The sequence below is a fragment of the Nicotiana tabacum genome, chromosome 22, assembly GCF_000715075.1.
Source record: "Nicotiana tabacum cultivar K326 chromosome 22, ASM71507v2, whole genome shotgun sequence".
Taxonomy (NCBI): domain Eukaryota; kingdom Viridiplantae; phylum Streptophyta; class Magnoliopsida; order Solanales; family Solanaceae; genus Nicotiana; species Nicotiana tabacum.
Window position 1 is genome coordinate 227,966,295 of NC_134101.1, and position 14,508 is coordinate 227,980,802.

Here is a 14,508-nt window from a genome sequence, read left to right on the forward strand (position 1 = left end):
CATAATCTATTCTAAATATTCCCGGGATAGAAAATCCGGAAGGGAATTATCAATTCCTTTTTTGTATTGTATTTCAAAATCGAAAGGTGCTAGCTGAGCCTGCCATCTAGCAAATATTAATTTTGAAGCATCGTGCTTAAAATCTTTGTCAAACATGTATTTAACCGATTGAGCATCAGTTTTTATCAAAAACTTTTGGTTGTATAAGTCGTCTTGAAATTTTAATACACACTTAACAATAGTTAACATTTCATGCGCCACAGTAGCGTATTTCTTTTGAGCTTCGGTCCATTTACCAGAGTGAAATCTTATTAAGTATTCACTCTTATTATTGGGATTTACTTGTTTCAAAATCCCTCCATAACCAACATTAGACGCATCTGTCTCGATAATCTTTTGCCAAGTAGGATTGGCAAGGGTTAAACATGGTAACGATTTAACACGCCCTTTAATACTCTTGACTAACTCAGTATGTTGGTTAGTCCAAGGGTGTTTATGATCTTTCTTTAGCCGATCGTATAGAGGGGCTAGATCTCGTGACAAACTTTTATAAAAAGGGGAAATATAATTTAGGCTTCCTAAAAATCTTTGTAATTGAGTCCTGTCAGTGATAACATCAGGAAATTTCGAGGCAAAATCAATAGATCTTTGTATTGGGGTAATTTTTCCCTGGCAAATATTATGACCTAGAAAACGAACACTTGTTTGGAATAGACTCATCTTGGGCTTAGAGATTACTAAACCGTTTTGTATAACAATTTTCTTGAAAATATCAAGATGCTTAATATGCATCTCCAGAGTTTTAGAAAATACCAATATGTCGTCAATATAAACGATGATAAAATCCAAATATGGGTTAAAAATATCATTCATAATTTTTTGAAATTCAGAAGGGGCATTTTTCAAACCAAATGGCATAACATTCCATTCATATTGCCCAAATGGAACATTAAAAGCAGTCCTATAAGTATGCTCTTTAAATATTTGAATTTGCCAATAACCAGATTTTAAATCAAATTTTGAAAATATATTGGCGTCATATAATCTGGATAGCAAGTCCCTTTTGTTAGGGATAGGGTACCTAATCCATTTCAGATGTTTATTTAATGGTTTATAATTTATGACTAAGCGAGGAATACCTCGTTCCTTCTCTGCCGCATTATTAACATAAAAGGCAGAACATGACCAAGGAGATTTTGAGGGTTTTATTAAACCCTTTTGTAACAAACTATCAATCTCGTTTTTGCAGAATTCAACTAGCTCAGCATTCATCTGGCAAGGTCGAGATTTAGTAGGAATATCATCCTCAGAGAAGGTTTCCTCGTATGGAAGAGTCACAATATGCCTTTTCCTGTTCCAAAAGGCACTAGGGTGATCGGCGCAAACATCAACGGCCATTTTTTTCAGCAATTAATTTAATCTTCTGCTGAACTCTTGCAGATTGTATAGTATCAAATATATTCATACTAAGAATTTCTAATTGTAGTGAATCAACATGCCTTTGTTTCATATTAATCAAGGCATTAATATCTCTAGTTACGGGATCTGTAACAAAGGAATAGCTTATCTTTTTATCTTGATAAGTAGCAGAAAAACCATGTTTATCTATATTATTAAACGGATAAATAGCATTAATAAAAGGTGTTCCAAGTATGATTGGAGGGTATAACTGGTTTTTTACCAAAAAGAAGAAATGTGGAATACAGACTTTATTCTGGCAAATATGAGTATTAGGCAATTTGTACTCTATATCTAAAGCATGACCAGAAGCGGATTTCACCAAATGAGTAGTTTTTTGAAAATATCTAGTAGGAATCAATCCTTCCTGAATGCAGCTTACATCTGCACCACTATCAATCATAGCTATATCAGTTATAGAAAAATTATTATCAATTAAAATAGTACATTTAATATACCATTTGTGTGCAGTAACAATTTGCATCATACCTAAAAATAAATCAGATTTTTCATCAAAAATTTCTTTTTCTTTATCATTAGAAAATTCAGAAAATCCTTTAGTCGAAGATCCTGGTAGAGAATTATTTTTCTCAATTTGAGTAATCCGGTGATCGCAAATCATTTGATTTTGCTTAAGAGACTTAATATCTCTTTTCAAATTTTCGATTTCTTCTTTTAAATCATCAAAAGAAGTATCTCGACTAGGAGTACTGGACTTTTGAAGTCTTCTATTTATTTTAGATAAAGAATATGGTGCAAAGTGTTCAAATTCGTTTTTGTATTTTTCAACAGTTTTTGAACTACTAGAACTTGAACTTGCAGCTAAAGTAATGATTTTTTCGCGAAGTTTTTCATCAGTAACTTCTTTTAAAAGTTCTATTACATTGTCAGATGTAATAGTTTAAGACTTGACAGCTTATCAGCCGCCAGGACCCACTTAAACAGTAGATACACTGTTCATCAACAGTAGAAACACTGTTTATCTACAGTAAAAACACTGTGTAGGGACCCAGATGTGGGACCCATTTTACTATTCAAGATTCTTTTTTTTGTTATTTAAGAATGCTTCTTCATTTGAAGAAGAAGAAGGCCGGAACCCCCCTCTCTCTCTACTTTCTCTCTCCTCTCTCTCTCTCTCAACCAACCCCCTTTGTAAACACTTAGTTCATAGCTTAGTTTGTAAATCGAGTTCAAGAATTAATAAAAGTTTTGAAGTTCTTCTTCAGGGCCTTGCTTCTCGGCCTACAAGGTACATATTTATTCTTCTTTTAGGTATTTTTAGTCTCTCTCCCTAAGCCGTGACTATGTCCGGCTAAACGGATTCATATCTATGTTGAAGCACTAATTTCTCTTGCATATTAACCATGAAGAATCCAGACTCTTTCAAAATATAAAGAAAATTTTAATATAGTTTCTTGATTTGGTTCCAAGATGGTGGTACAGTCGGTTCTGGTACTACTCTTATTGGCTTTGCCTTAGTGGCTACATCTAGCCAGCTGTGACATTAAAGCCCGCTGAAGTTGTCAAAAGGGCTATCTCTTTCACAGTTAGAACTGCTAGACACATGGGCTCAGTAAGAGTATGTATCGGGCCTAGACAGGCCCCTTGCTTGGGTAAAAGGATATAGATCCTTCCATACAGTCATTAAACTATAATAGAATTTCCGTATATTTCGAATCTTTATTGGTCGTGCGGACTACCGCCAACCTTTAAAAGTGTACTAAAGCAGCTAGATCTGGATGGCCGGGCGGTGACTACCGCCCGCCTACCTAGATCCTGGTGTAAACTAGATATAGGCCTAAGGAAGAACGTGATACTAGAAAAGCGAACAGGAAATCTACTCGATTTGCGAAGAATAGATCCAAACGTGATCTCGCTGATATTAAGTGTTATAAGTGTGGAAAGTTTGGTCATATTTCTCCAAACTGCAAGCTTCAAAAGCTAAAAACCTTAGAACTCGATGATGAGTTACACGATAAGGTTTATGGCTTGTTATACACTTCGGGATCAGAATCTGACTATTACTCAGAGACTGAATCTGAAGCTGAAGTTGAGTTAATTGATTTTTCTGATATTAATAAAAATGTTGATACTGCTTGCACTGCTTGCAAAGGTGATATTTGTGCTTGTGATAGTGACGAATTTTATAAATTAAAATCACAATTTGATGATCTTAATATAAAAACTATTACATCTGACAATGTAATAACTAATAATTAACTAAATATTTAAATTTTATTATATTTTTCTCAATAATATTTAATTTTAGTGAATAATTACACTTTTTATTTTGAAAAGAAAAACGAAAATGATTTAACAAAATAAAATAAAGAAATTAACTAACCCAAACCAACCATCACCCATGTTTGAGTAGTTAATTCAGGTAGTTAATTTCTTTTTTAATTTTTAATAAATAATTGTTATTAACTAATTGTGCCATATGTTTTTTATTGATTTATTTTCATTTTTAATTTAAAATAAACTTAAAATTCCAACTTGAAACTACTCCCCAATTTGAATTGGTAATTTTTATTTTTTTTACTTTTATTTTTTATTTTATAATTATTTTAAAACTCAAACTTGAAACTACTCTCCGATTTGAATGGGTAGTTTTTCTTCTTTTTTTTCATTTAATTATTAAAGCTAATTATTTTATTTTAAAATAATTTTAAAACTCCAACTTAAAACTACACCCGCCAATTTGAACGGGTAGTTATTTTTATTATATATTTATATTTTTCGTTTTTAATTATAACTAATTATAAGATCTTTTCTTTTAATTCAAATAAAGTAATATATATATATTGTAGTTTTTTCATTTTTTATTATTTTCGTTTTTTATAAATATTTAAATTCAAAAATAATAACTAATAATTAACTAAATAACTAATTAGTAACTAATTATATCATGTGGCTTTTTTTTAGGCTGCCACTTGGCTTAAGGAGAGGGCTTTATCCTCTCATTTTAAGAATAATATAGAAGATATAGATATAGATATAGATTTAACTACCTAAATTATTAATAAAGTAACCAATATACTCAATTATTAATAAAGTAACCAATATATATATATATAGTAGTTTTTTATTTTTTATTATTTTCATTTTGTATAAATATTCAAATTCAAATATAATAACTAATTATTAACTAAATAACTAATTAGTAACTAATTATGCCATGTGGCCTTTTTTTAGGCTGCCACCTGGCTTAAGGAGAGGGCTTTATCCTCTCCTTTAATTTATACAAGCAGATTTGAAGAGAGGAAATTTGAACTTATTAAAAAATTATTGTGACGATATCTAAACCTCAAGATGATTGGGGCCAGTAAAGATTCATATATAAACATATGCAAATTTTAGTACTAAAATATTCCTTACACTTGAAAGGGAACTAACAATTAAAATATGAATGTCAGCTAATGAATCAAACTACAATATCTATATTTCCTTTAACTTTAAAAATATATAAAAAAAATCCATGCACTAAACTGACATAAGCTATAAAATGATTTAAATCATCACGGTAGGAATATTCATAATATATTTCCAATAGAACCCATGGGAATGATATTTAATATAAGAAACACAAATGTATTACAAAATCAACACATATTTATATAAACATAAAGATAATAAATGCAGCACAAAAGAAAGAAAGAGAAAAAGAAAAACGAAAAGGGAGAACATAAAATTAAACAAAAAAAAAATAGAAGAAAGAATATGAACCTGGTTGAAAGCAAAAAAAAAAATAAAACTCCTTTGATGTAATAAGGAATCCTGGCAAGTACGGATCAACTATAATAGGAACACTCCGACGTCGAACTCCAATGATAATAGCTAATCGGCTGATTCAAACTTTTCATTCTCTACACTATTTTGGTTCTTTTTTTTTTGAAAACTATATTAGCAAATTGCAGAAAATATGAAGAAGAGAAGATCTGGAAATTTCTCTCAAAGTTCATTGTCTCAAAGAAATCCTTTTCACTCCCAAAAATTAAAATTCCCAAAAAAAAACCTCTTTTTCTCAACGTGATATCTCCCTTTTATAGAGGAGCATATCAGGTGGTATGTGATCATGTGCCAAAAGAGTTGGAGTGGGAGAATATGGGATTGAGGGGATATAGCGGTTGGGACGTGGGATAAAAGAGAAAAGTGCAGGTTTGTGCTGTGTGACGTGGGTGAGATCGTGTGTAGTGGAGGTAATTTGTGAAAGAGTAAATTTTTACAAAGTGATGTGATGGAAAGGGAATTGTTAAGGGATGATGGCCGATGTTTTATGTATATATAAAAAAAAAAATAAGAAAACTGAAGAGAAGGTGGAACGGTTTACTCATGAACGGTTTGAAGGCTACTCCAAATATTGTATTTCTTAATAATGTGGAGCAATGTCTTAAAGTGCCAAGTGTATTTTTAGGAATCTGCCACTTGACTTCATGAGGGGTTTTTGTCTTTGACTTTTAATTATAGATAGATTATAGATAGATTTATAATTTTCATAAGGTGATTGGGTTGGAAATTTATAAGCAAATTAAATAGGCGTTTGGACAATAAGAATTGTATTTTTTTTTTAAAAAAAAAGCAAAATTATTTTTCAAGTAAAAATGGTATTTGAAAATTAGAGTTGTGTTTGGACATGAATAAAATTTTGGATTGTTTTTGAATTTTTGTGAGTGATCTGAGTGAAAATTTTAAAAAACAGCTTTTTGGAGTTTTTCAAATTTTCAAAAAATTTCAAAATTCATTTTCAAGTGAAAATTAGTCCAACGGGCTCTGAGAAGAAAAAAAAAGTCAGCATCTTAAGCTGATTGGGCTGGAAACGAATTGTCAAAAATAACACCATTCCTTCAAACCGAATATTTCAAATTTCAAGGATATTCTAGTAAAATCACAAATTTCAAAACACAATCACCACCACAAAAAACTCTCAATCAAACTCCCCGCGCTTATCATTAAACACACACACACACACTGCTCTTCTTATTCTTCATCAATGGCTTCTAAAATCTCTCTTTCTCCTCTCTGGAACCTTCCAATTTCCACTCAGAAATCACAATATTCTCCTCAATTCCCCCTCCTACAGCAGTTTCCTTCTTCTTCTAGGGTTTTTTCATCGAAATTGAAATCGAATTCTCACAGATCTGTATCAGTTTCAGCTGCTGTGACTGAAGAATCGAAAACTTCTCCTCCGTCATCAACGTCGCCTACTTCTTCATCCAAAGTGGTTCTCGTCGTTGGTGGCACCGGTGGCGTTGGTATTGTCCTTGTACCTCTCTTTTACTTTTTTTTTTTTTTAATTTTGAATCAAATAGCTTATTACTATGACACAAAAATATGAAATTGAAAACATAATACCAGCAGTAGTTGTAATTGGCGGTTAATTCTGAGAGAAATTTTCATTATTGGCAAGTCTTATTAATTATTTATTACTTGAGGCAAAACCATTATTCTCTCATAATCATGGTCAACGAGATAAGATCTTTGCTCATCGTAGTTATTTTCGGGTTCCTTAGCGAATAGAGAGTGCTAGGACCTTTGTTCCCTAGCTTTGATCAAATGAAACTGCTAGTCTTATGACACTCTACTAAAAAGACTTTAAAATTTTCACTGTTAGGTTGCTTGAAAGGTAGTGCAAATTACCGGTAACACTGGAATTAGTAACTTGAAGATAAGGCAAATAAAACCTTTTACAACAGGTTAAATTGCACTGATAGTGTAGATATAAGTCAAATCTCTACCAAAAATAAGGACGTATGGACTAGAAACTTTCTCCTTTTATTTGAGTTTGTAATAATTGTAATCAACAAAGCCCTAACGGGGTGGTGTGGCAGTTGATGGGATGGAATAACAATTTTCGAAATCAAGGTGCAAATCGAGTCAACAATTAGATGAATTGTTCCTCTTTTCCTAAGCATTCACAAAATTACTGGTACTTGTACTGATCGGAAGTCGTAGGTACTCCATCGGTTACAAGCTAGCCTGCAGACCAATAAAAAAGAAATTGTAGTTAAGGGGTTTCATTAATGAAAAAAAGGATCTTTTATTTGATCATGCGTACACTGGATCATAATTAGGAAGCAGGGGGATGTGGTGTAGTTGCTCAAGAATTATTCAACCTAGGAATTAGATTAAATACCTTGCTTTCTCATGAGGGAAAGACGTTGACTTTTAGGCTACAGTATACTATTCTTGCATAAATGTCAAACTTGTAGGTTTCACCGAGTCACATGAGATGGAAAACATGGATTACTGAAGGATAGCCTAATGGAAATGGCCCTTCACCTCCAAAAATGAGGTTGGGGGTTTGAGTCACCGAAGAAATAAGTGGGAAAGCCATTATTGACACCTCTGGTGTGTGTGTGGAGGGGGGTGATTTACCATTTATTAAATAAATAATGAGAATGCCTGTCGTATTAGATAAATTGTGATTACTCTGAACAGACTGCATAGTGCTGTTATTTCATGGTAGTATCCCACTATATAATGAGTATAATCCAAGATAAAGTGTTTCATATCACCAGTTTAGTCAGAACTTCTTTTATCTGCTTAAAAGGTACTCTCATTTATCAAATAATTTAGGCTGGATATGGTTGTATTAGGAAAAGTGTATCGTGTTAAGATTGTTTTTAGTTAACTTTTCGTATTATGTGTCTGATGCAGGACAGATAGTAGTAGCATCATTGCTTAATCGGAATGTCAAATTGCGTCTCATTCTTCGAGACCCTGAGAAAGCAACTACTCTATTTGGCGAGCAGGATGAGGAAAAGCTGCAGGTTTATCTCATTCTTATATGGCTGTGCCAAACTTATCCCCCCCCTCGCTGGGGAAGTTATATTCTTTGTTTTAAAGAGGATTTCTCAAACTTTAGACTGTTTCCAAACTTTATAGATATGGAAAGGTGATACACGGAGTCCTACAGGCACAGATCCATCTGTATTTGAGGTTTGTTCATTACATCTAGAACCTTTCTTGGACTTCCCTCAAAAGTGTAAATGACTTAATAACTTTCTCAAATTGCTGCTGGACTGTGGACAACTGAACTTTCAGGGTGTAACTCATGTTATTTGCTGCACTGGGACCACTGCTTTTCCATCCAGGCGATGGGATGGGGATAACACTCCAGAGAGAGTAGGTTAGAATCTTTCTAGTGGCATGCCTATATTTATGTGGTGGTTTATATAACTATGTCGTTATGTTTCATTCAGCAATACATAGAAGGAAGTACTGTTAGGAATAGAATGAATATGAATACAGAAAAATGGAGAAGGAACCCAAAGATAGAAATCTATTCTAATTACTTAATCCAAAAAAGGAATTCTATTCTAATTATTTTGTTTACTAAGCCACTGAAAACTTTTGCTATGCGCTATTTACTTTTTATATTTGATGTATGTGTCTCTAGTAATTGCTGTCAAGTAGTCTAAAATTATTAAATGGATTACTATATATACTTTAATGGTTTGATCGGTGTATAATCAACTTCACAGTATACCTATGAGTTTCCTGCACTGTGTAAGGACTGCACTGTGATTTGTTTTTTTAATAGGTTCATTAACATGTTCTGAGTTGTTCTCTTTGTCCTTGTTGTGTCTCTTTTACATCTGATAAAACAGAAAGCAATTTTGATGGATTCTTCGGTATTCTTGTTTTCTCTAGATAATTTCTCAAAGTGTTTATACCAGTAATCTTTCTCAATGACATATATGCATTTGTTTGTGTAGATTGGGAAGGTGTGAGAAACCTTGTGTCAGCATTGCCTCAGTCATTAAAAAGAATTGTTCTTGTTTCATCTATTGGTGTCACAAAGTTCAATGAGTTGCCTTGGAGGTACAGCCACTTATATTTTGACTTTCTCAAATGATTTTTGATTCATATAAATGTCTTTTTGATGTTGCCTTGATTGTATGCATCTGAAAAACAGGAACCTGGAGTAATGATTGGGCATTATTAACTTCCCAACTTAGGATCCAGATTAGCTTTTGAATGCAACTTTCTCTGGAAATTCATATCCAATGTATTTGCGTTATAGTAGTATCTATCTAGGATTAACTTTCTATTTTATATAGCTTGAGAGGTGTGCTGCAGAGGTTCTGTTTAAGGTTTTCTTTTTGTATTCCAGGTGTTGATTCAATTAAATTCTTGAGTGTCTTTTAGATTATTTTGCTATTGAAACAAAAAGTTGTTCATCAAAGTAATTTGTTCAAGCTAGACATACACCTTTCAGAAACATAAACCAGTATTACATGTTTAACCATTTCCCCAATATGGGCGTCTAAAGTGACTATGTTTGCTTCCTGAGAAGCAAAATGCAATGAAAGGTCTATAATTATCTCCATCCTTAAGAATGCAGTAGGTTCGTTGTCTTTTCCCCCCTCTCATAATGTTGTTTCCAACTTTTGTTTTGTAGTATCATGAACCTTTTTGGTGTTCTCAAGTATAAGAAGATGGGGGAGGATTTTGTTCGCAATTCTGGTCTTCCATTCACCATAATCAGGTAGTCAAACTATTTTGTTGTGTTCTACTGGCTATATGTTAAGAGTTTAACTTCTCTATACTGACAGTGTAAAAGAATTTTTATACTATCAGGTCATGTACAAAACAACTACAAGTAACTGCCTATAGTAAGTAGAACTAGTTACTTGGAAATAGGGGAGGCAACCTGCTATAAAAGTGAAATCTACGCTGATGGTTTTACTGTGTCAGCATATATTGTTAAATATCTCATCTTTTTGCTATTACTTATATTCCGAAAAGATGCTGTTTTGGCTTATTCATCAGTTTGAAATACAGAGCTGGTCGATTAACAGACGGACCGTACACATCATATGATTTGAACACACTGTTACAAGCTACTGCTGGCGAACGGCGTGCAGTTTTAATAGGTCAAGGTATCTAATCTTTTAGTTCTTATGTAAGTAACGTGTAATGGGCTGAAGGGACTATTTTTAAGTGTCTCATTAGGATCCCATTTGCTTCACATTTGATTGGCAAATTACAATGTTGTTTCCCTCCATCCTATTACATTGGACTTACTCTTGACAACCCAAAGATGTTTGATATGCTTCTTGAAAATAATGAGATTTGAGACACATTTCACAAGTTGTCGTTATCAATTCAAAATTCAGAAAGTTGTTCTCAAGATGAAGTATTGCAAGATTCTAACTTTATGTTTAATCTCCATGTGTCTAAATGGGACATGATAAGAACTAGTCTTGATAGGTAAAGAGTCGAAAGACTGATCTGTATGACAAGCTGCCAATCTATGCACACTCAATTTCAAAAAAACTGCGGAAAAATTTGCTATCCGCAGTTTTTTTCTCAGCTTCAAACTTCTTTAGCTTAAAATACATCAGGATTTTCATATTCTCAAATTATCTCTAGATTTCTCCCTCCAGAAATTCGGGGATTTCACTGAGAATTATTTCTTCTTTAATTGTCTCCTCTTTGCTTTCGTCTAACTAAATGTAAACAGGGAAAATTACCATTTTCCTTTCCTTTCCACCTCCAAACATAGGGTAGAAACCACCCATTTATATATACTTTTTCATAATAATCAGAGCTTTCTTTAGTCAATCTTCTTACTACATCTATAGGGTCTTCTAAGCATTTGAGAACCTTAAAGTTGATTCTATGTGAGGATAGTTTTGCGTAATTTGTGTGAAAGCAATCTTGACTTTTTGCATGTTTCTAGGGGATAAACTTGTTGGAGAAGTTAGTAGGCTTGTAGTTGCAGAAGCTTGCATACAGGCGCTGGACATAGACTTCACAGAAGGGCAAACTTATGAAATAAACTCTATCCCGGTAACTATCTTGAGCTATTATATTTATTTTCACTTACAACTTTCATTAATAAATTTAAGCTATATTGTTATAGAACAAGCTGGAATCATACAGAGCATATATGTCAAACGGTACGATAAATAACGGTATTGAAAAACATAAGAAAAAGAAAGGGGGGCTTAGTCGTGACGATGTGAAGGGTGTCATAGAAAGATGTTTCAGGTGAAGATAATAGCGAGTAACATGTATGAAGTGGGTTACCCTCCCTTCATCTGTTTTAAATTTTTTAATTTAACCCTCCCTAGACTTTAGATTTTCTTCTCTTATTTTTCTTTCTTTTCTTAGGATAAGTAGAGCTGTCAACATCTTTTATTCGCGGTGACTGCCTTGCTTCCTGGTTATTAGTGGTGTGTTTAAGCTTTAAATTGAAGAAACTAAAGTAGATTGTGCCATTGTGGAATAGTAATGTAGAAGCCTAGGAAGGAGACGTCTTCAGTATAAATAGCTTCAGTGAATGAGGTGTCCCCCCAACGCCAATCTCCCCTTTCCTTCTGGTCCCTAGAGTTGAACACAAAAATTATATACTTTCTTCCTATCTTGTCTTGTGTTTTCCAGTTCATAGAAGAAAATCTAACGGTAAGATCTTTCTTCTTATGTTTGAATGTTGTTGAAATTCATCCAAATATTCTGTGGACGGAAAACTTTCAGATTGTCACTTCTTTCCCACTGAACCATCAACCATGAAATAATGCAGGGTGATGGACCAGGAACTGATACATTGAAGTGGCAGGAGTTATTTAGAGCTTCTCACAACAATTAACCGCAGTTCGACCACATTTTTCTTATACAGATTATAAGAGGAAGCTCAGAATTGATATGCACTGAACTGTAAGTCGCTAAACAATTTTATATACAATGGTTTGACGAGTTATTATGTATATAAATACTGTCACCTTTATGTTGTCAGTGATCTAGAGAAGGATCACACATTTCTTTGTCCTTTGATTTAATTCAGTCACAGCTATCACAGATCTGAATTTTCATAGCGCGTTCACTGATGACTCTAAGCATTTAAGCATTTTTCTAATAATTTTTAATGAATTTCAAATTCCCTCAGTATGTTGTTAGTTTCTAGTTTTTGTAATTATATGACCAATAGTAGATAATTTGAAATCTTTCTTAGGGACTGTGTGCTTCTGGTCCTTTTTATTGTTGATAAATTTGGATTTTAGTTCTTGTCATATATGATTAGCACAATTAATGGAATTGTGTGCTTTAACAAACTTCAATAAATTTAAGGAATTTTTAACCAAAAACAAGGAGGATAAGTACCAAAATAACATTATCTTAGCATAAAAGAATAAGATTTTCTTTGGTTTAAGAACGAAAAAACTGTTCAATATTTGGAACTTTCTTAGTGGATTAATGAAGAGTGTATAACTTTACTAGGTGTAAGTTAGATATGACCAGTCATATATCACAAGAACTAAAATCAGAATTTATGAATAATAAAGGGACGAATTGCAGTTACCTTTTTCCTTTTCCTATGATCAAGTTTTCTTGTAAACATTATAGATACTAAGTTTCTGATTCCTTTCTAAGTTTTACATCCCGTTTGGATGGGCTTATTTTAAGTGACTTTTAAGCCAAAATAGCTTTTAAGCTATAAGTTAGGAATTCTAACATTTGACTTTTGGCTTGTTTTTGTAATTTTAGCTTAAAAACAAGTGCTTAAAAGCACTTTTTTAACTTTATCCAAACACTACATTAATAATAGAGGGGAAGTTCAAATGGGGAAAGTGTTATGGTAAATACCTAGACAACAAGAGATGAGGAACTTCAATGAAGCTTTTCTTGCTTTAGACATTTCGTGTCACTGATCAAACTAATTCAGATTGTGTCGGGTTAGGCTCACTAAGGAGGCGCTCCTTACCAAGAAGTTCTCTATTTCCAAAACCCAAGACCTCTGGTTAACGGTGGATGGAAGGGATCTCAATCATTCTACCACACCCATTAATGGTAACTTCGTAGTGATCAAGTGAATGCTTTCAGTCAAATTGGATTATAGGCTGCAAGCTATAGTTTTCTTTACACGAGACACGATATGTGATGGGCCTTATTTCATTGAATTTTTTTTTTGAATTATCTAACGGATATAATAGGCTTTGTGAGAGAAATACATAGTTGAACTATTTTAAAGCCTTTATCTTCTATGCTATGTTGCTCGGACTATTCGAAAATATCACCGGGTGTGGGTAGGATCCTCCAAAAGTAGTGTATTTTTGGAGGATCGGACACGGGTGCGGCAACATTTTGTAGAGTCCCCGCAACATAACTTCTAGGGAGAAGGTTGAAACTATGGAACCTTAGCATATCTAATTTGCATAAACATAAATGAAAACCTACAAGGATCTGTTTATATGCGGTTCTATTTTCATATACATGCATCTTGACATTTTGATCATTGAGAACTAAACTGAGTTTTTCTTCACTTTTCTCGTTTCAGTTTCATGACTTCATCCTCCTACTTCAAGATTTTTTTTTAAATCAAAGCATCTTCGGTGTTAACTTTTTGTACTCCAATTGTTCCATCTCAATTTTGGATTGTAACTTATTTAATTAGAGTTTACCTTAAGGGGCAAATTTTTACATTGAACAGTAGTTCTCTGCCTTACTGTATTTAAGATAGTGGTGAATCCTTCGGGAGAACCATCTGCTTACTCATGACAAGATATGCCTGCTTATGTCAAACTATCTCAATTTCTTTCCCCTAAAGATTTTTTTCTTTCCTCCTCCTTCGACCCGAGCAAAAAGCTACAAATTCAGTTTTTCAACTTTTCCCGGCATGGAAGCACTCAAGCTAAAGCAACTCCAGTTTACATGATGCAGCTTTATGTGTATTTTCAGTTTTGCGAGATCACTTTTTATGTGCATATTTGAGTTTTCTGATATCACAGCCACTGCTTGACACTCTTTGCGCACTCTTTTTCAACAGGTGAGCATATTTGTAAGTTGTACATAACGTACAGTATAACGAAGCCTACAGAGTAAAGATGCTTTCTGGTTCTACCATGTACATAGCATACAAGATTCCGAGTATTTTGTGAATTAGATTCCTTATCAACATTTTTCGCAGAGTTTATAAGATCTGTCAGATTATGTGTTGTATATTGTAGTTCTGCATAAGCAATGTTGTAACCTACACAAATTCACACACCCAAAAGAAATGGGGCGTCTATATTTTTACCTCTATGTAACATTTCAACTACTTTA

At 33.2% G+C, this 14,508-nt stretch overlaps 1 protein-coding gene across 1 annotated transcript; it reads left to right on the forward strand.

The window, feature by feature from the left end:
- Positions 1-6,402: 6,402 nt before the first annotated feature.
- LOC107823302 (uncharacterized protein At5g02240) lies at positions 6,403-14,508 on the forward strand. The gene is made up of 10 exons (XM_075243330.1): positions 6,403-6,710; positions 8,116-8,228; positions 8,344-8,397; positions 8,503-8,587; positions 9,177-9,282; positions 9,863-9,949; positions 10,246-10,343; positions 11,147-11,256; positions 11,990-12,123; positions 14,231-14,508. Exons 1-9 carry the CDS (start codon positions 6,449-6,451, stop codon positions 12,053-12,055), a joined length of 981 nt encoding a protein of 326 aa, XP_075099431.1. The 5' UTR covers positions 6,403-6,448; the 3' UTR covers positions 12,056-12,123; positions 14,231-14,508.